This window comes from Nerophis lumbriciformis, linkage group LG08, assembly GCF_033978685.3.
Source record: "Nerophis lumbriciformis linkage group LG08, RoL_Nlum_v2.1, whole genome shotgun sequence".
Taxonomy (NCBI): domain Eukaryota; kingdom Metazoa; phylum Chordata; class Actinopteri; order Syngnathiformes; family Syngnathidae; genus Nerophis; species Nerophis lumbriciformis.
The window spans coordinates 1,182,022-1,202,500 of NC_084555.2; the positions used below are offsets into that span (position 1 = coordinate 1,182,022).

A 20,479-nucleotide genomic window follows, 5' to 3' on the forward strand; every position below is an offset into this window, starting at 1 on the left:
CATGCCTCAAAACAGCAGCTTGGAATTTGGGACATGCTCTCCCTGAGAGAGCATGAGGAGGTTGAGGTGTGTGTGTGGGGTAGCGGGGGTGTATATTGTAGCGTCCCGGAAGAGTCAGTGCTGCTAGGGGTTCTGGGTATTTGTTCTGTTGTGTTTATGTCGTGTTACAGTGTGGATGTTCTCCCCAAATGTGTTTGTCATTCTTGTTTGGTGTGGGTTCACAGTGTGGCGCATATTTGTAACAGTGTTAAAGTTGTTTATACGGCCACCCTCAGTGTGACCTGTATGGCTGTTGACCAAGTATGATTTGCATTCACTTGTGTGTGTGAAAAGCCGTAGATATTATGTGATTGGGCCGGCACGCAAAGGCAGTGCCTTTTAAGGCACGCCCCCAATATTGTTGTCTGGGTGGAAATCGGGAGAAATTCGGGAGAATGGTTGCTTCGGGAGATTTTCGGGAGGGGCACTGAAATTCGGGAGTCTCCTGGGAAAATCGGGAGGGTTGGCAAGTATGACTGGGAGACGCAACTGCTCTGTACTTCTCCCTACGTCCATGTACCACTCCTTAAAGCGGCGTTTTAAAATGTCATAAATTGTAATTTTTAAAACCGATACCGATAATTTCCGATATTACATTTTAAAGCATTTATCGGCCGATAATATCGGCAGTCCGATATTATCGGACATCTCTAATTTTCCCCATAGGAAGTCATAGGGGGCAGCACGGTGGAAGAGGGGTAAGTGCGTCTGCCTCACAATAAAAAGGTCCTGAGTAGTTGTGAGTTCAATCCCGGGCTCGGGATCTTTCTGTGTGGAGTTTGCATGTTCTCCCCGTGACTGCGTGGGTTCCCTCCGGGTACTCCGGCTTCCTCCCACCTCCAAAGACATGCACCTGGGGATAAGTTGATTGGCAACACTAAATTGACCCTAGTGTGTGAATGTTGTCTGTCTATCTGTGTTGGCCCTGCGATGAGGTGGCGACTTGTCCAGGGTGTACCCCGCCTTCCGCCCGATTGTAGCTGAGATAGGCTCCAGCGCCCCCCCCCGTGACCCCGAAGGGAATAAGCGGTAGAAAATGGATGGATGGATGGATGGAAGTCAGAGGGTTAGAAATCATCTGTTCCATGTTTTAACTCAGGTTTGATATTGTGCTGATATGAACAAAAAAAAAAAGTATTTTGAAGTTACATCGACTTGCTTCTAAATAGAGATGTCCGATAGTATCGGCCTGACGATAATATCGGCCGATAAATGCTTTAAAATGTAATATCGGAAATGATCGGTATCGGGGTTTTTTATTATCGGTATCGGTTTTTTAAAAATATATTTAAAAAAAAATGTTATTAAATCAACATAAAAAACACAAGATACACTTTCAATTAGTGCACCAACCCAAAAAAACTCCCTCCCCCATTTACACTCATTCACACTCTTTCAGAAAAAAGGGTTGTTTCTTTCTGTTATTAATATTGTGGTTCCTACATTATATATCAATATATATCAATACAGTCTGCAAGGGATACAGTCCGTAAGCACACATGATTGTGCGTGCTGCTGGTCCACTAATAGTACTAACCTTTAACAGTTAATTTGACTCATTTTCATTCATTACTAGTTTCTCTGTAACTGTTTTTATATTGTTTTACTTTCTTTTTTATTCAAGAAAATGTTTTTAATGTATTTATCTTGTTTTTTTGTTTGTTTTGTTTTTTAAAAAGGACCTTATCTTTACCATACTTGGTTGTCCAAATTAGGCATAATAATGTGTTAATTCCACGACTGTATATATCGGTATCGGTTGATATCGGTATCGGTAATTAAGAGTTGGACAATATCGGGATATCGGCAAAAAAATTATCGAACATCCCTACTTCTAAACTCTCCAATACAAGCGGCCCTGCGGCGTCTTCACTTGTGCAAAGTTGGACAAGCCAGTTCACCTCTAAATGTCCTCCAATAAACACACAAGGTTGGTCTTTTCTTGGATTTTAGTCAAGTCGTTCACGACAGCTAATCACACAACAGCACACAAGCTAGACATACAGTCGTGGTCAAAAGTGGACATACACTTGTAAAGAACATCATGTCATGGCTGTCTTGAGTTTACAATCATTTCTACAACTCTTATTTTTTTGTGATAGAGTGATTGGAGCACATACTTGTTGGTCACAAAAAAAAACATTCATGAAGTTTGGTTCTTTTATGAATGTATTATGGGTCTACTGAAAATGTGAGCAAATGTGCTGGGTCAAAAGTATACATACAGCAATGTTAATATTTGCTTACATGTCCCTTGGCAAGTTGACCTGCAATAAGGCGCTTTTGGTAGCCATCCACAAGCTTCTGCTTGAATTTTTGACCACTCCTCTTGACAAAATTGGTGCAGTTCAGCTAAATGTGTTGCTTTTCTGACACTGACTTGTTTCTTCAGCATTGTCCACACGTTTAAGTCAGGACTTTGGGAAGGTCATTCTAAAACCTTAATTCTAGCCTGATTTAGCCGTTCCTTTACCACTTTTGACGTGTGTTTGGGGTCATTGTCCTGTCGGAACACCCAACTGCGCCCAAGACCCAACCTCCGGGCTGATGATTTTAGGTTGTCCTGAAGAATTTGGAGGTATTTCTCCTTTTTTATTGTCCCATTTACTCTCTGTAAAGCACCAGTTCCATTGGCAGCAAAACAGCCCCATATCATAATACTACCACCACCATGCTTGACGGTAGGTATGGTGTTGCTGGGATTAAAAGCCTCACCTTTTCTCCTCCAAACATATTGCTGGGTGTTGTGGCCAAACGGCTCCCTTTTTGTTTCATCTGATCACAGAACTTTCCTCCAGAAGGTCTTGTCTTTGTGCATGTGATGTCAGATGAAACAAAAATTGAGCTGTTTGGCCACAAAACCCAGCAATATGTTTGGAGGAGAAAAGGCGAGGCCTTTAATCCCAGGAACACCAATATTCAGGGCTCCGATATCAGTATCATATCCATACTTGCCAACCTTTAGACCTCCGAATTCGGGAGATTGGTGGGGGCGGGGGTTTAGGTGGGCGGTGTCGAGGTGGGCGGGGGCGGGGTTCAGGGGGGAGGAGTATATTTATAGCTAGAATTCAGTGAAATTCAAGTATTTCTTATATATACAGTATATATACCGTATTTTTCGGACTATAAATCGCAGTTTTTTTCATAGTTTGGCCGGGGGTGCGACTTATACTCAGGAGCGACTTATGTGTGAAATTATTAACACATTACTGTAAAATATTGATCTCATTCACGTAAGAGACTAGACGTATAAGATTTCATGGGATTTAGCGATTAGGAGTGACAGATTGTTTGGTAAACGTATAGCATGTTCTATATGTTATAGTTATTTGAATGACTCTTACCATAATATGTTACGTTAACATACCAGTTGCTTATTTATGCCTCATATAACGTACACTTATTCAGCCTGTTGTTCACTATTCTTTATTTATTTTAAATTGCCTTTCAAATGTCTATTCTTGGTGTTGGCTTTTATCAAATAAAATTTCCCCCCAAAATCGCGACTTATAGTCCAGTGCGACTTAAATATGTTTTTTCCCTTCTTTATTATGCATTTTCGGCCGGTGCGGCTTATACTCCGGTGCGACTTATACTCCGAAAAATACGGTATATATAAATAAAATAAATACTTGACTTTCAGTGAATTCTAGCTATATATATATATATATATATATATATATATATATATAAATATCAAGTATTTATTTTATTTATATGTATATATATGTAATAAAATACATATATACTGTATATATGTATATATATATATATATATATATATATATATATATATATATATATATATATATATATATATACAGTATATATGTATTTTATTACATATATATACATATAAATAAAATAAATACTTGAATTTCAGTGTTCATTTATTTACACATATACACACATAACAGTCCTCTACCAATTGTTGTATTTGAAAGTGCAATGCTTTGCAGCCAGTAGCACAGTGTTACGACATTTTTCACCAAAGAAATAAAGAATTTATTGTTCATTGTTCTTTAACTTCATATTTCAGATCCTGTTTTTGTGGAATGACGACCAGCAATGCTAAGAAACAAACGGTTAAGCAGTTTGAGCTGGTCTGCTAGGGGCTGATGGGAAATACAGTATATGCAAATTAATGTGAAACTACGTGCTCCCAGGGGTTGAGGTGGGCGGGTTTGGGGGGGCGGGGTTTGGTGGTAGCGGGGGTGTATATTGTTGGAAGAGTTTTTAAAAAAAAAAATGTAATTGTTTTATTTATTTATTTATTTATTTAATTTTTTTTTTTTTGTAAATATTTATTAGCATACCATAATTGTTTTTTTTGTTTTTTTTATTAAATCAACATAGAAAAAACACACGATACACTGTCCCGGAAGAGTTAGTGCTGCAAGGGGTTCTGGGTATTTGTTCTGTTGTGTTACGGTGCGGATGTTCTCCCGAAATGTGTTTGTCATTCTTGTTTGGTGTGGGTTCACAGTGTGGCGCATATTTGTAACAGTGTTAAAGTTGTTTATACGGCCACCCTCAGTGTGACCTGTATGGCTATTGACCAAGTATGCTTTGCAGTCACTTAAGTGCGTCTGTAGAAGCCTCATACAACACGTGACTATGCCGGCACGCTGTTTGTATGGAGAAAAAGAGGACGCTAAAGGCAGTGCCGTCACGGCACGCCCTCAATGTTGTTGTCTGGGTGAAAATCGGGAGAAATTCGGGAGAATGGTTGCCCCGGGAGATTTTCGGGAGGGGCACTGAAATTTGGGAGTCTCCCGGAAAAATCGGGAGGGTTGGCAAGTATGATCATATCGGAAATGAAAAAGTCGTATCAGGACATCTTTAGTTTTACGTCGCATTTGATGTTGTTTTCTTTAATTATTTTTAGTCCACGTTTTTTCATTTTCATACTCGAGGTAGGCGAATCAACACATTTCGGTGTTGATACTGTTGCGTTTCGACCAGATGTTCCTCCCAGGGAATTTAAGTTGTTGGTCACTCCCAAATTCTTTTGATGACACATAAGCTGAGTTCAATTTGACCACTAGACAGAATGGGTATTTTGTGATTTATTTTCAAAGCTTTGAAAATAAATGTGAGACCAATCCAGTACAGAAGCGTTCACTAGCGCAGCTAAAATGGTCTGATCTGAAATACGGAAACCTTCTCATCTATAAAGTGTCTCTTGCTCCAGCCCGAACACATACCCATTGTTCTCCCCAGCTGGACACAGGAACAGATAAGGGAAAGGAGTTATAGCTACTCCCTGCATACCAAAGCTTCAAGGTTGGCACACAGTACTTGCAGACAACCAAAAGAGAACAAATGGAAGAACACTAGCTGTTTTGTAATATGACTATGAAAATAAAGAAGTAACACTTAAATATGGATATATGTAAATATCTGCCTCCGTCAATACCAATAGAGGCCCAGTATTGCCAGTGCTATACTTTTTACTTTACTGCGATTTTGCCTTTACTTTGCGGTAATGTGATCAAAATAAAACACCATTTTTTTTAGGCAAACTAAAAAGACATTTGTACCAACACACAAAAACTGCGACTTATAGTCCGAAAATACGGTACTTGTATATGTACAGTATGTATTTATGTATGTTTGTACAGTGAATGTATATGTACAGTATGTGTATATGTATGTTTGTACTGTGAATGTGCGTGTGGATGTACGAACTTTTGAGTGTGCAGGTATATATATATTGTAATATTTCTAAGATTAGGTCATATAATTTAGTCATATGTATTTTCGAGAACAAAATGTGGTCTATTTAGAGAATTAGGTCCTATATTGTTGAGAAAAAAGTTTTAAGTACCACTAAATTGTCCCTAGTGTGTGAACGTGAGTGTGGATGCTTGTGTTGGCACTGCAATGAGGTGGTGACTTGTCCAGGGTGCCTTCCGCCCGAGCGTAGCTGGGAGAGGTTCCAGGTTCCCCCGCGAAGTACAAGCGGTAGAAAATGGATGGATGGAAATATGCTTCTTCTTCATTACTACGCTAACGTACATTTTCCTTTTGAAGGCACACAGTCCACTGTCTCTTTCCGCGCTTGTCGTCGCCGCCGTTGTGAATGCTGCACTGTTGCCCTGGTTACAACCGGGCTGGCATTATCATCCGTAAACATTATCGTCAGCGCGAGTTAACATCTGCATTATGCATAAAAAAGAGAAAGGCAAGACTGGACCTTTCCAAATTACCCACGTCTACAGTATATGCGGCTGCAAGTGCAATTGGTAACAAACAAAAAAAAACCTCAATGTGTTGCATGTTGTTTATAAATGTTTTTAGAAGTTATTTTGGGAAATAACATATTTTCCCCCTGTATGTACCCCAAATCATTCATTATATGGCCATATTTTTGCCATATCTCTAAAAATGTTTAGTTTCTTCTTCAAAACATGTTAAAATTGTGATGTTTTGGACAGGGCCAATACAAGTATTTCAAGGTACGAGCTGCGTCATAGCACCGTCATAGAGGTATTATATTTACCACTGTAATATAATAATAATAATAATAATAATACATTTTATTTATAAGGCGCCTTTCTGGGCACTCAAGGACACCGTACAAAATCAAAACAATAAAATCAAATTGGATAAAAAACAACAACAACAAAAATAGAGAAGAAAAGATGATTACAATGATTGATTTGAAGAGGGATATTGAATCTAAGTTACGAAGGTCTGGTGGTAAAGAGTTCCAAAGATGTGGTGCAGAGCGGCTGAAAGTAATATAAATCCAACTAATCCATTCCGGACACTCGAAAATACGAACACAACATACATTTTACAGAAAATAATTGTAGCTTATATGTAGCAAACAATGTAAAAAAAATACTTCCATCCATTTTCTACCGCTTGTCCCTTTTGGGGTCGCGGGGGGTGCTGGAGCCTATCTCAGCTGCATTCGGGCGGAAGGCGGGGTACACCCTGGACAAGTCGCCACCTCATCGCAGGGCCAACACAGATAGTGTTGCCAATCAACCTATCCCCAGGTGCATGTCTTTGGAGGTGGGAGTCACGGGGAGAACATGCAAACTCCACACAGAAAGATCCCAAGCCCAGGATTGAACCCAGGACCTTTGTATTGTGAGGCACATGCACTAACCCCTGTAGCACCATGCTGCCTATTTTTTAACCCAATTAGGTGACGCTACATATGTACAAAATAAACCACATGATGTTAGTACATCAGTCGAGGAAAATGAGCAAACTACATAATTAAAAGCCTACTGAAACCCACTACTACCGACCACGCAGTCTGATAGTTTATATATCAATGATGAAATCTTAACATTGCAACACATGCCAATACTAAAGGGCAATTTTAAATTTCGCGCAAAATAGCCCGTCTCGGTATAATGACGCCGGCACGTGACGTCACGGATTGTAGAGGACATTTTGGGACAGCATGGTGGCCAGCTATTAAGTCGTCTGTTTTCATCGCAAAATTCCACAGTATTCTGGACATCTGTGTTGGTGAATCTTTTGCAATTTGTTCAATGAACAATGGAGACAGCAAAGAAGAAAGCTGTAGGTGGGAAGCGGTGTATTGCGGGCGGCTGCAGCAACACAAACACAGCCGGTGTTTCATCGTTTACATTCCCGAAAGGTGACAGTCAAGCTTTACCATTGGCCTGTGGAGAACTGGGACAACAGAGACTCTTACCAGGAGGACTTTGAGTTGGCTGCGCAGACGCGGTACCGTGAGTACGCATGCAGCTGCGGCTTCCAAACATTTGATCGCTTGCCCGTACGTGCGTGCCGCTATGTGCATGTCACGTACGTAACTTTGGGGACTTTGGGGAAATATATGTGCTGTATGAACTTTGGGGAGGTGAACGGTACTTTGGGCTGTGGGATTGAGTGTGTTGTGCAGGTGTTTGAGTTGTATTGGCGGGTTATATGGACGGGAGGGGGGAGGTGTTTGTTATGCGGGATTAATTAGTGGCATATTAAATATAAGCCTGGTTGTGTTGTGGCTAATAGAGTTTATTTACTGTTTTAGTCATTCCCAGCTGAATAGCAGGTCCCACCCGCCTCTCACAGCATCTTCCCTATCTGAATGGCTCCCACTGCCCTCTAGTCCTTCACTCTCACTTTCCTCATCCACGAATCTTTCATCCTCGCTCAAATTAATGGGGAAATCGTCGCTTTCTCGGTCCGAATCTCTCTCGCTGCTGGTGGCCATGATTGTAAACAATGTGCAGATGTGAGGAGCTCCACAACCTGTGACGTCACGCTACTCGTCTGCTACTTCCGGTACAGGCAAGGCTTTTTTATCAGCGACCAAAAGTTGCGAACTTTATCGTCGACGTTCTCTACTAAATCCTTTCAGCAAAAATATGGCAATATCGCGAAATGATCAAGTATGACACATAGAATGGACCTGCTATCCCCGTTTGAATAAGAAAATCGCATTTCAGTAGGCCTTTAACATCCTGTAATTTGATTTTGATATAATGTTTTTATCTTGATAGATTGACAATTAACACCAATGAGTTGACTGATGAACATTATCAAATATTTTTTTCAGAAAGTATAAATAACCACAAATAAAGTATATGTATTATTAACCACAACATGTAATTGTAAAAAACAACAACATTATGATTTGTACAATTTCAGAATGTGCTAGTTCTATTTTTAAACAAAAAAAAAACAATCTGAAGTTGTCTTTATTTTTAAGTTATCGTGCCGTGATTTTATCCATGTGGCCCCCAATCTAAAATGAGTTTGACACCCCTGGATTTAAACCTTACATAAACACCACAAAACCCCAATATGTCCAATAAAATACACATTTTCGACGGAATTTTGTCACCGACAGCTTGCGACTTCTTGCTTTTTCATCACAGGAAGCCATTTTTCTTGCTTTGTTTTTTTTTGATACAATTTACTTATAAACATGCACTTTTATTTGAAATGCAAATGACGTGTGGGTTGAAAATTAAGACGACAAAAGGGTAAAAGCTGTATTTCTTATAGTTTTAGGGATTTTACTGCCATCCGTGCCTCCCTTAGATGAACATTTTAAGCCCACCTCAGTGGTCTAAGTGGGTTTATGCAACCTGAATCTCTGCTGGTTGCTCGGCAACCACATAGAGACAAGTGACTGTGTTTCCCCATGCAAACACAAGACACAAGCCTGGCTTACATACGGTATAATCCCCGTGAAATATTTTGCACCACTTTGTTCGGGGTTTTTTTTTTTTTTTTTTTTTTTTTTGTGTTATTGGGTTTCTACAAGAAATGGAACATCATGTGATCACTCACCCCTCAAATAAAAGCAGGAGTGTTTCCTAAAAACTCCTTCAGGTGTTTGGGTAAAAAAAAAAAAAAGTTGCCAATAATCAGCACCCTCACATGTGACTCTCACTTTCTGGCATGTGTGTGTGTCTGTGTGTGTGTGTGTGTGTGTGTGTGTGTGTGTGTGTGTGTGTGTGTGTGTGCGTGACGGTTTTTCCCCTGCCGAGGAGGCAAATTAAAATATGACACCTCTCTCATCCGCTCATCGCTTTTGCACCGTGCAGAGAGACGCTAAAAATAGTCGCGTAAGAGGAGCGTGAAACCTCTTCACCCTCGCCCCGCGCTTGCAAACACCACACGGTACAGGTCGACAAAGGATGACGTGACATCATCTCTCCTCCAAATTGTGAGCGCGCACACACACGCAGAGAGGGAGTGACGCCGCAAAATGATTGTAAAAACTATGATTGCATCTGCTTCCGTCGTACGCAGTCGAGTTGTGAGACAACTTTTCTACTCCTCGACCGTTGTACACAAATTGAACAATATTGCAGTCCCCAACAACGTATTTGTCAATATAAACCAGTATCAAATAATTCCAGTTGCATATTGCCTACACATACAAAGCCTTCACGGTAGGAGAGGATTAGAAAGTGTGCGGTAACAAACATCCATCCATCCATCCATCCATCTTCTTCCGCTTATCCGAGGTCGGGTCGCGGGGGCAGCAGCCTAAGCAGGGAAGCCCAGACTTTCCTCTCCCCAGCCACTTCGTCCAGCTCCTCCCGGGGGATCCCGAGGCGTTCCCAGGCCAGCCGGGAGACATAGTCTTCCCAACGTGTCCTGGGTCTTCCCCGTGGCCTCCTACCGGTCGGACGTGCCCTAAACCCGAACGCCTCCCTCCCTCGGCTCCTCTCGATGTGGAGGAGCAGCGGCTTTAGTTTGAGCTCCTCCCAGATGACAGAGCTTCTCACCCTATCTCTAAGAGAGAAAGACAACATATTTGATGTTCAAACTCATAAACTTTTTTTTTTTTTTTTGCAAATAATAAACTTAGAATTTCATGGCTGCAACACGTGCCAAAGTAGTTGGGAAAGGGCATGTTCACCACTGTGTTACATGGCCTTTCCTTTTAACAACACTCAGTAAACGTTTGGGAACTGAGGAGACACATTTTTAAGCTTCTCAGGTGGAATTCTTTCTTCAGTCCGGGGGTCTCCGTTGTGGTATTTTAGGCTTCATAATGCGCCACACATATTCAATGGGAGACAGGTCTGGACTACAGGCAGGCCAGTCTAATACCCGCACTCTTTTACTGTGAAACCACGTTGATGTAACACGTGGCTTGGCATTGTCTTGCTGAAATAAGCAGGGGCGTCCATGGTAACGTTGCTTGGATGGCAACATATGTTGCTCCAAAACCTGTATGTACCTTTCAGCATTAATGGCGCCTTCACAGATGTGTAAGTTACCCATGTATTGGGCACTAATACACCCCCATACCATCCCAGTTGCTGGCTTTTCAACTTTGCGCCTATAACAATCCGGATGGTTCTTTTCCTCTTTGGTCCGGAGGACACGACGTCCACAGTTTCCAAAAACAATTTGAAATGTGGACTTGTCAAACCACAGAACACTTTTCCACTTTGTATCAGTCCATCTTAGATGAGCTCAGGCCCAGCGAAGCCGAGGGCGTTTCTGGGTGTTGTTGATAAACTGTTTTCGCCTTGCATAGGAGAGTTTTAACTTGCACTTACAGATGTAGCGACCAACTGTAGTTACTGACAGTGGGTTTCTGAAGTGTTCCTGAGCCCATGTGGTGATATCCTTTACACACTGATGTCACTTGTTGATGCAGTACAGCCTGAGGGATGGAAGGTCACAGGCTAAGCTGCTTACGTGCAGTGATTTCTCCAGATTCTCTGAACCCTTTGATGATATTATGGACCGTAGATGGTGAAATCCGAATTTCCTTGCAATAGCTGGTTGAGAAAGGTTTTTCTTAAACTGTTCAACAATTTGCTCACGCATTTGTTGACAAAGTGGTGACCCTCGCCCCATCCTTGTTTGTGAATGACTGAGCATTTCATGGAATCTACTTTTATACCCAATCATGGCACCCACCTGTTCCCAATTTGCTTGTTCACCTGTGGGATGTTCCAAATAAGTCTTTGATGAGCATTCCTCAACTTTATCAGTATTTATTGCCACCTTTCCCAACTTCTTTGTCACGTGTTGCTGGCATCAAATTCTAAACTTAATGATTATTTGCAAAAAAAAAAAAATTGTTTATCAGTTTGAACATCAAATATGTTGTCTTTGTAGCATATTCAACTGAATATGGGTTGAAAAAGATTTGCAAATCATTGTATTCCGTTTATATTTACATCTAACACAATTTCCCAACTCATATGGAAACGGGGTTTGTATATATATACTGTATGTGTGTGTCAGTGTACAGCTTGTATAGAAGTATAGATTTCCTGTCATCACAAAGCCATTGTGATCTAAATATCTGGCAACACAAGAGAATTGACTTGCCGACAGTTAAGCATGTTGATGGTAGCGCCATGATCTGGGGCTGCACGAGTGCCACCGGCGTCGGGAAAGCCGCGGTTCACCGAGGAGGAAACACAAATTCCAACATGTGCTGAGCTGGTCCCAGAATTTTGCCAACTTTATTCAACTCCATGGTGAGGATGCAGGGTAAGGTAGTTTAAGGCGCTCGGACAGCGCAGCGTCCTGTTGTCTCTCGGCGTCTTTGTCTCACGGCGCATGCTGTTGCAAAATCTCCACTGTGAGCTTTTCTGCCCTAATTCTCTTACGTGTTAGTCAAAAGAGTTTAGTATCTTCTCCGCAATGATTGCATTTCTTTTGGCCATGTGTGTAGAAGTCATCGCCAGGCTTCATAATTACTGCATAATTGTGTGTGTGTGTGTGTGTGTGTGTGTGTGTGTGTGTGTGTGTGTGTGTGTGTGTGTGTGTGTGTGTGTGTGTGTGTGTGTGTACTCGCAGCACATTATACTGAAAGGCCAGGAGGAGTACAGTGTGGAAGGAAGAGGAGGCATGGTATCGCTTTTAACGACATTAGCATGGCCCGCTGTGTTTATAATTTATTACTGTGATGCAATGGAGGAGCTGCAGACACACACACACACACACACACACACACACACTCACGTCTGTCTGCATAGTTTTAGCTCACACACACATTCAGGTGCGTTCACTGTTGTTTTGTTTCAAATGCAGTTGTAGAATATGTGGGCAATGGATGAATAATGGCTTTTTCTTGCAACCCTGTTGACATATTTGCAACAGAGCATAACAATAAAGTTCTGGACTACCTTGTCAAGTCCCAATGTTACAGGAAAAAAGGCCTAATATTAACAAAAACTAAATTTGCAATAGTATCAGAAAATGTGTACGGTAATTATTTCCGAAATAAAATGTATAATATTAAAAGAAAAAAAATATGGAATATAGAAAAATGTATTATTATTGATTATTGATATACATATAATATATAAGAATAATATTGGAATATTATCACAGAAGAGTAAATATTTATATACTTTTTTTTTTAAGAAGTATTAACTTGTATATCAGTAATATTTTGAGTAATAACACATTTGACATAATCTTTATTATAAAGTGAAAAAGAAAAAAACTCATAACAGGCACAAAAAAAAAAGTAGTAATTTTAAGAGAAAAAATACAGTAAATAATATTTTAAGTCTTAAAAAAGCCCTAACATTGCAAGAATATAGTTTTAGTGTAAGAAAAGAAATAGCAGAATAATTGGATTTCATTAAATGTATGTATGTCTGTATTATTTCTATTATCATTATTATCGACTCATCTTTGCCTTATTCTATTTTTTTATTTTCCTATTTTAATTATGTTGGATCTGTGTTGTTGTTGTTGTTGTTGTTGTTGGGGACAAGTGTTGTAAATTAGCTTTGGCTACAAACACTATGATGCATACATTGGATAATTGTTTCAGATGTCTATGTTTTTGTATCTGTCCCTATTTCAAATAAACCTCTATAATAATAATAATAAATGATGAGAAACATTTTTTTAAAGTTATTTTCAAAGGAGTAATCATTTGTGGAATAATTCCTGATTTTTACTAGAATAAAGTTGTATTCAAAGAAAAAAAACTGTGATATTTTACCCCAGTTTTACAAGACAGTCTTAATATTACCGGAGTAATTATGGTTGTACAGTAATTATTTGAGTAATAATACATTTTATATAAGTCGTATTATGAGTGGGAGGAAAAAGGCACAAATTTATTTTCCTTTAAAAAAAAAAAGAGAAAAAAAAAGCCTTTTAAATATGAGAAAAAAGTTTGACAAGTCAAATAATTAGCCTTTTTTTCTTTCTACAGGCTTCCGGAGAGAAGGCGGACATTTAAAGTGACATCGTCCACTTGTGTCATGACGTCCCACCTTCTCCCACCCTTCCATCTCTGACTGTCTGCTAATGTGAGTCGCGCGTGTGTGTGTGTGTGTGTGTGTGTGTGTGTGTGTGTGTGTGTGTGTGTGTGTGTGTGTGTGTGTGTGTGTGTGTGTGTGTGTGTGTGTGTGTGTGTGTGTGTGTGTGTGTGTGTGTGTGTGCGTGTGCGTGTGTGTGTGTGTGTGTTCTTGTATTTCTACCCTCCTTGAGACATCAACAAGGAAAAGTACCTTCCATATGAGGACCGGTGAACAAGTTACATAAATCATGGTCCCAATACGGAAAACCATTGCATCTAAATTTTTACAAGTGTGTGTAAAAATTTGAAGTGCTCCCCCTCTGGCCAACATATGTACTAAGTTTGTGTAAGAAATTGAAATGCGCCCCCTTTTAAAAATTTAAAATTAATTTAAAAAAATATGGGGCCGATATTTGATTATTGGGGACGGGGACCCCTTAATAACGAGCTTAGAAGTGAACACTACTGTCTTTAGGACCACGCGTCGTTGGAGGCCTCTCATGTTTGCCCTGTCACATGGCTGCCCCGCTGTCCTGTCCAAATGTGCAAAGTCATGCTTTAATGGTGATTGTTTCCCTAAAACTCCTAAGTGGACCTTTGTAAAATAAATATGTATATAGAGACATACTGCAATAACTTGAAGTAAATAATGAAGATTAAAAAACAATTACAAACAAAAAATGTAAAATTTACTAAAATCTTACTTTTTTTATATTTGCATAGTATGTATATATTATTAATGTTGTAAATACTAATCTTTATGTATCTAGAAAGGGTGGTCCTAAAGAGGTTGGCATTTTTCCGAGGTCTCAAGAAGGTAACAAATGCAAGAATGTGTGTGTGTGCATGCACGTGTGTATGTGTGTGTGTGTGTGTGTGTGTGTGTGTGTGTGTGTGTGTGTGTGTGTGTGTGTGTGTGTGTGTTTGTATTTCTACCCTTCTTGACACATCAACAAGGAAGAGTAGCTTCCATATGAGGACCGGTGAACAAGTTAGGACATAAATCATGGTCCCAATACGGAAAACTATCGCATCTAATAGAAAATGTCTCATTTGCACCCCTGGTGGTGAAATCTATCAAAATGAGGGTGGTCCCAAAAAGGAGGGATTTTTCAAATTGACTGTGTGTCGGTTTTAAAAGTGCTCCCCCTCTGGTCAACATATGTAATAACAAGTGTGTGTAAGAAATTGAAATTCGCCCCCGTTGGCGAAAATTTATTAAAAAAAAAAAGAATATTGAGACATACTGTAACAACTTGAAGTAAATAATGATGATTAAAAACCAATTACAAACAAAAAATATTTAAAAAAATAACTAAAAGCTTACCTTTTTTATATTCGCATAGTATGTATGTATTATTAATGTTGTAAATACAAATCTTTATATATCTAGAAAGGGTGGTCCTAAAGAGGTAGGCATTTTTCAGAGGTCTCAAGAAGGTAACAAATACAAGAGCGTGTGTGTGTGTGTGTGTGTGTGTGTGTGTGTGTGTGTGTGTGTGTGTGTGTGTGTGTGTGTGTGAGTGTGTGTGTGTGTGTGTGTGTGTGTGTGCGTGTGTGTGTGTCTAATCTAATAGAGAATGTACTAAAAATGTACTAAAATCTTACCTTTTTTATATTTGCATAGTATGTATATATTATTAATGTTGTAAATACAAATCTTTATGTATATAGAAAGGGTGGTCCTAAAGAGGTAGGCATTTTTCCGAGGTCTCAAGAAAGTAGCAAATACAAGAGTGTGTGTGTGTGTGTGTGTGTGTGTGTGTGTGTGTGTGTGTGTGTGTGTGTGTGTGTGTGAGAGAGTGTGTGTGTGTGTGTGTGTGTGTGTGTGTGTGTCTAATCTAATAGAGAATGTCTCATTTGCCCTGGTGGTGAAAATCTATCAAAATGAGGGTGGTCCCAAAAAGGAAGGATTTTTCAAATTGACTGTGTGTCGGTTTTAAAAGTGCTCCCCCTCTGGTCAACATATGAAATAACAAGTGTGTGTCAAAATTCGAAGTGCTCTCCCTCTGGCCAACATATGTAATAACAAGTGTGTGTAAGAAATTGAAATGCGCCCCCATTTGCGAATTTTTTTTTTTTTTTAATGTATATAGAGACATACTGTAATAACTTGAAGTAAATAATGAAGATTAAAAACCAATTACAAACAAAAAAAATTAAAATTAAAATTCACTAAAAGCTTACCTTTTTTATATTTGCATAGTATGTATATATTATTAATGTTGTAAATACAAATCTTTATGTATATAGAAAGGGTGGTCCTAAAGAGGTAGGCATTTTTCCGAGGTCTCAAGAAAGTAACAAATACAAGAGAGTGTGTGTGTGTGTGTGTGTGTGTGTGTGTGTGTGTGTGTGTGTGTGTGTGTGTGTGTGTGTGTGTGTGTGTGTGTGTGTGTGTCATCACTAGCAGTTACATAATGAGAGGCGCCCATATATTCATAACTAATATTTCATTGAGTGTGACCATAATAATGTCGCCCTCCAACATCCTCCTTGTGTTTTGTCTCTGAAGGGTTTGATGGAGATCTGGTCGAATGTCAGCGGGAACAATCGTGATAGCAGGAGGAATTCTTGCCGGAGTGATACTGCTGTGCATCGTAGCAGTCCTCTGTTACTGTCGACTCCAGGTGACTCCTCTGAAAGCTTTTCTAACCCACTGGCTTCATGCCAGCCAGTGTGAAGCTCTTCCTGTGTCCAGAAAAACACGATTAATATAAACTGAAATTAGGAGTCATTCAATTCAGTGGGGAAAAAGTTTACATTTCACTTTAGTATTGGCATTAAAAAAAAACAATATAATAAGGGACTTTAAAAAAAAGTCCCATCCCCTTGTTCCACCCCCTGGGAGGTGAGGGGAGCAGTGAGCAGCAGCGGTGGCCACGCCCGGGAATCATTTTTGGTGATTTAACCCCCATTTCCAACCCTTGATGCTGAGTGCCAAGCAGGGAGGTAACGGGTCCCATTTTATAGTCTTTGGTATGACTCGGCCGGGGTTTGAACTCACGACCTACCGATCTCAGGCCACTGAGCAGGTTTATATTATCTGGCCCGCAAACACCTGGAAATGATATGTCAATAAAGTAGTTAATATTTTTCTCACTAAATGTAATTGATTTTTTTTCATTTTGTCAGCAAAAATATATGTACTGCTTGAAATTTCATTAATTTTAAACTTTAATAGTATCCATTATTGCAACAAATATTACAGTATATTATCATGGCTTGAGGAAAACCTGAAGTGTGAGCACTAAAACTGGGTGTAGTAATTATTTTCAATGTGTTTTTATTTCTGTACTTGTCTTAATCCTTTTGTACGCGTTTTTACACTTTTCTCAACTTTTTTTTAAAAGCCTAAACAGGGACAAGGGTTGCAGTCCTATGTACTTTGACATTGGTTACCTGCGGGGAGCAATGTTTATTTTTTTGTACTGTCCCTGTCAAATAAATACATAAATAAATAAATACTTTCCAAACATGTTTTGGTCTAAATAAAAACACTTAACTTTACAGCAAACTACCCGTGGACCCCGACTTAAACAAGTTAAAAAACTTATTCGGGTGTTACCATTTAGTGGTCAATTGTACGGAATATGTACTGTACTGTGCAATCTACTAATAAAAGTTTAAATCAATCCAAAAAAAACCCCCATCAAATAATAAAAATGACAATACATTTTTGGTTGTTCTTTACAGCATATTTACTGTAAATTGAAAAAAAAACGACCCCGGAAGGGACAATCGGTAGAAAATGGATGGATGGATAGACTACTGTTTTTTTTTTTTGGGTTAAAATTATGTTGCCTGAGCTGCCAGTTTTGACTGTAAAATCTACGGTTGTTTTTAACGGTGTGTTACTGTAAATGGAAAGACGGTACATTTGTTTTTACGGTAAAAAAAAACTGGCAGCTAGGTTGCCGGAATAAAAAAAAAAAAGAACTTGTATTGTTTTTCCATGAACAATATAATGTTGTAAAAACCAATGTCAATTTAACACAACAATTCTGGCAGCTAAGCTGCCAGCTTTTCCCGTAAACCCCCCGATCCCCCCAAAAAACAGTAATGATAATAATAGATTTTATTTGTAAAAAGCACTTTGCATTGAGTAAACAACCTCAAAGTGCTACAGTGTATTAAAAAAAGTTAAAATAAAAAGATAATAAATAAAAATAAAAACTAGAACAGCCAAATAGCTAAAACTACTATGCATATATCTTAAAAAAAGAAAAAAAAGAATGGTTTTTAAGCATCCACAGTCTGTGGTGCCCTCAGGTGGTCAGGGAGAGCGTTCCACAGACTGGGAGCGGCGGAGCAGAAAGCCCGGTCTCCCATTGTTCGTAGCTTTGTCCTCGGAGGTTGGAGGAGGTTAGCCTGTCCGGAGCGGAGGTGTCGTGTGGAGGATTTGGGGGGGGAGTAGTTCTTTGAGGTAGAGGGGGGCATTTCCATGGAGGCACTGGTGGTACTGTTTTTCCATTTACCGTAAAATGTTGTAAAAAAATTTAAAAAACACTATATTTTACAGTAAAATTTTGTAAATGTAAAGTTTTAACTGTAAAATCGACAGTCTACTTAAAACAATTTATATATAATTAATAATGAAATCCGGAGGCAAATTAATACATTATTCACTGTTACAAGCGGCCCTCTGATGGCAGCCATAACTGCCATGTGGCCCTCAATGAAAACCAGTTTGACATCCCTGATCTAACAGACAGAAACCATTGGTGAGTTTTCTTGCCTACCTAGGAACATGAATTGATTTACGTGGACCCCGACTTAAACAAGTGGAAAACGTATTGGGGTGTTACCATTTAGTGGTCAATTGTACGGAATATGTACTGTACTGTGCAATCTACTAATAAAAGTTTCAATCAATCAAAACATGCCTTCCAAAGCATCTTAAAAACGGTAAATCTCTTCGCGGAGGGGGGGCGTGGCCTGCGGGCCTGCCTCGGAACGGAGTGTGTCAGGACCGGCCTCGAAGACAGCGACAGGTGCGTAGATGGCCCAGGTGGGCCTTGTTATCCAATCACCTGTCGCCTTATTACATACTTGCCAACCCTCCCGAATTTTCCGGGAGACTCCCGAAATTCAGCACCTCTCCCGAAAACCTCCCGGGACAAATATTCTTCCGAAAATCTCCCGATTTTTAGCCGGAGCTGAAAGCCACGCCCCCTCCAGCTCCATGCAGACCTGAGTGAGGACAGCCTTTTTTCATGACGGGAGGACAACAGGGTGACAAGAACTAAATCATCCAGACTAGAGATAAATTGTATTATTATGTTTATCTTACCTAAAAAAATAAATATTTTTATTAATTTAAAAAAAATAAAAAAATACACATTTTTACTATATTTTGCTAAAAACATCAAAATGATTTGTATTTTTCTTTGTATTTTTTCCTGACTCCTTATTACATCCAGCCATAAAATTATACATTAAAATAAACATATTTGAAATAATTGATTTTAAATGATCATAATAATTCATTTAAAATGACCATATTTAATTATTAAAATAATTGCTTGTTTATCAACAAATTTAGCATTTTATTCATTACATTTTGAAACTCTCAGATGCCAAGTTATGTTATATTCCTTAAGATTTATTTATGCAAGTTTGAAGTATCAATTATCCAAACACAGTTTTGTTTGCATATTTTCAGGATGTAGATATATATATATATATATATATATATATATATATATATGTATGAAATACTTGACTTGGTGAATTCTAGCTGTCAATATACTCCTCCCCTCTTAACCACGCCCCCCCCCCCCCCCCCCCCCCCGCCCACGCCCCCACCCCCCACCTCCCGAAATCGGAGGTCTCAAGGTTGGCAAGCAGCCGTGAGGAAACGGGTGGTAGTAGTTGGAGGTGCTGCGGAGAGACACTGTGCTGAAAAGCAAAAGACTTGGCACCATTGAATTAAAAAAAAGACACTGTGCTGAAAAGCAAAATTCTTTGGACCATTGGAAAAATAAAACAGTGTTATAACCTGAATTCCTGGCCGTCTGTGGTGGTCTGAAGAACCCACTAGAGAGCCAAATATTTTGCTTTTCAGCACAGTGTCTCTCAGCAGCACCTCTAACTACCACCACCCGTTTCCTCACGGTTGCTGCTAATGAGGCGACAGGTGATTAGATAACAAGGCCCACCTGGGCCATCTACGACCTGTCGCTGTCTTCGAGGCCGGCCCTGACACACCCCGTTCCGCGGCAGGCCCGCAGGCCACGCCCCCCTCCACACTCTTCAACTTCAGGGCCTCCTTTACCCCCAGCTGATATTTTTCAATTCCTCTATTATTATTTTTTTTTACCTCGTTTGGATCCCTGTAGCATTCGGTTCACTCGGGTTTAGACAAATAACTTCACAAATGGCGCGTCACTTTTTACGGCATGTGGCAAAGTAAATAGTGAACATTTAATGTGATTTACTTTTGTTCTACTCGTTCTTTATTTCATATTTTGACAAGTCTCAGCAGCTCGCATCGCCGCTTTAAAGTCAGGCTCAATACTTGATATTCCTCTGTAAACACCTTTAAAAGAGCACTTATCCTAGTATTAAAATGAAGTTTGTAAAAATGAATAAATTGCATAGAGTTTAAAGACTACGGCTGAGTAAAATCACTGCATTATAGTTCCACTGATCAGCGTTCTTCAGCACACAGGTGCCTCACAAAAGTTCCTTCCA

General features: G+C 39.5%; 1 protein-coding gene across 2 annotated transcripts in view; it reads left to right on the forward strand.

The window, feature by feature from the left end:
- The window catches only part of LOC133611223 (protein FAM163A-like), a 31,041-nt gene that overhangs the window by 7,902 nt on the left and 2,660 nt on the right, over positions 1–20,479 (forward strand). For both annotated transcript variants that reach the window (XM_061967919.2, XM_061967920.2), the window contains 2 exons: positions 13,697–13,793; positions 16,299–16,413. In XM_061967919.2, the coding sequence (XP_061823903.2) occupies positions 16,321–16,413 (93 nt within the window). In that variant the 5' untranslated portion in view covers positions 13,697–13,793; positions 16,299–16,320. The remainder of the gene's footprint in view (positions 1–13,696; positions 13,794–16,298; positions 16,414–20,479) is intronic.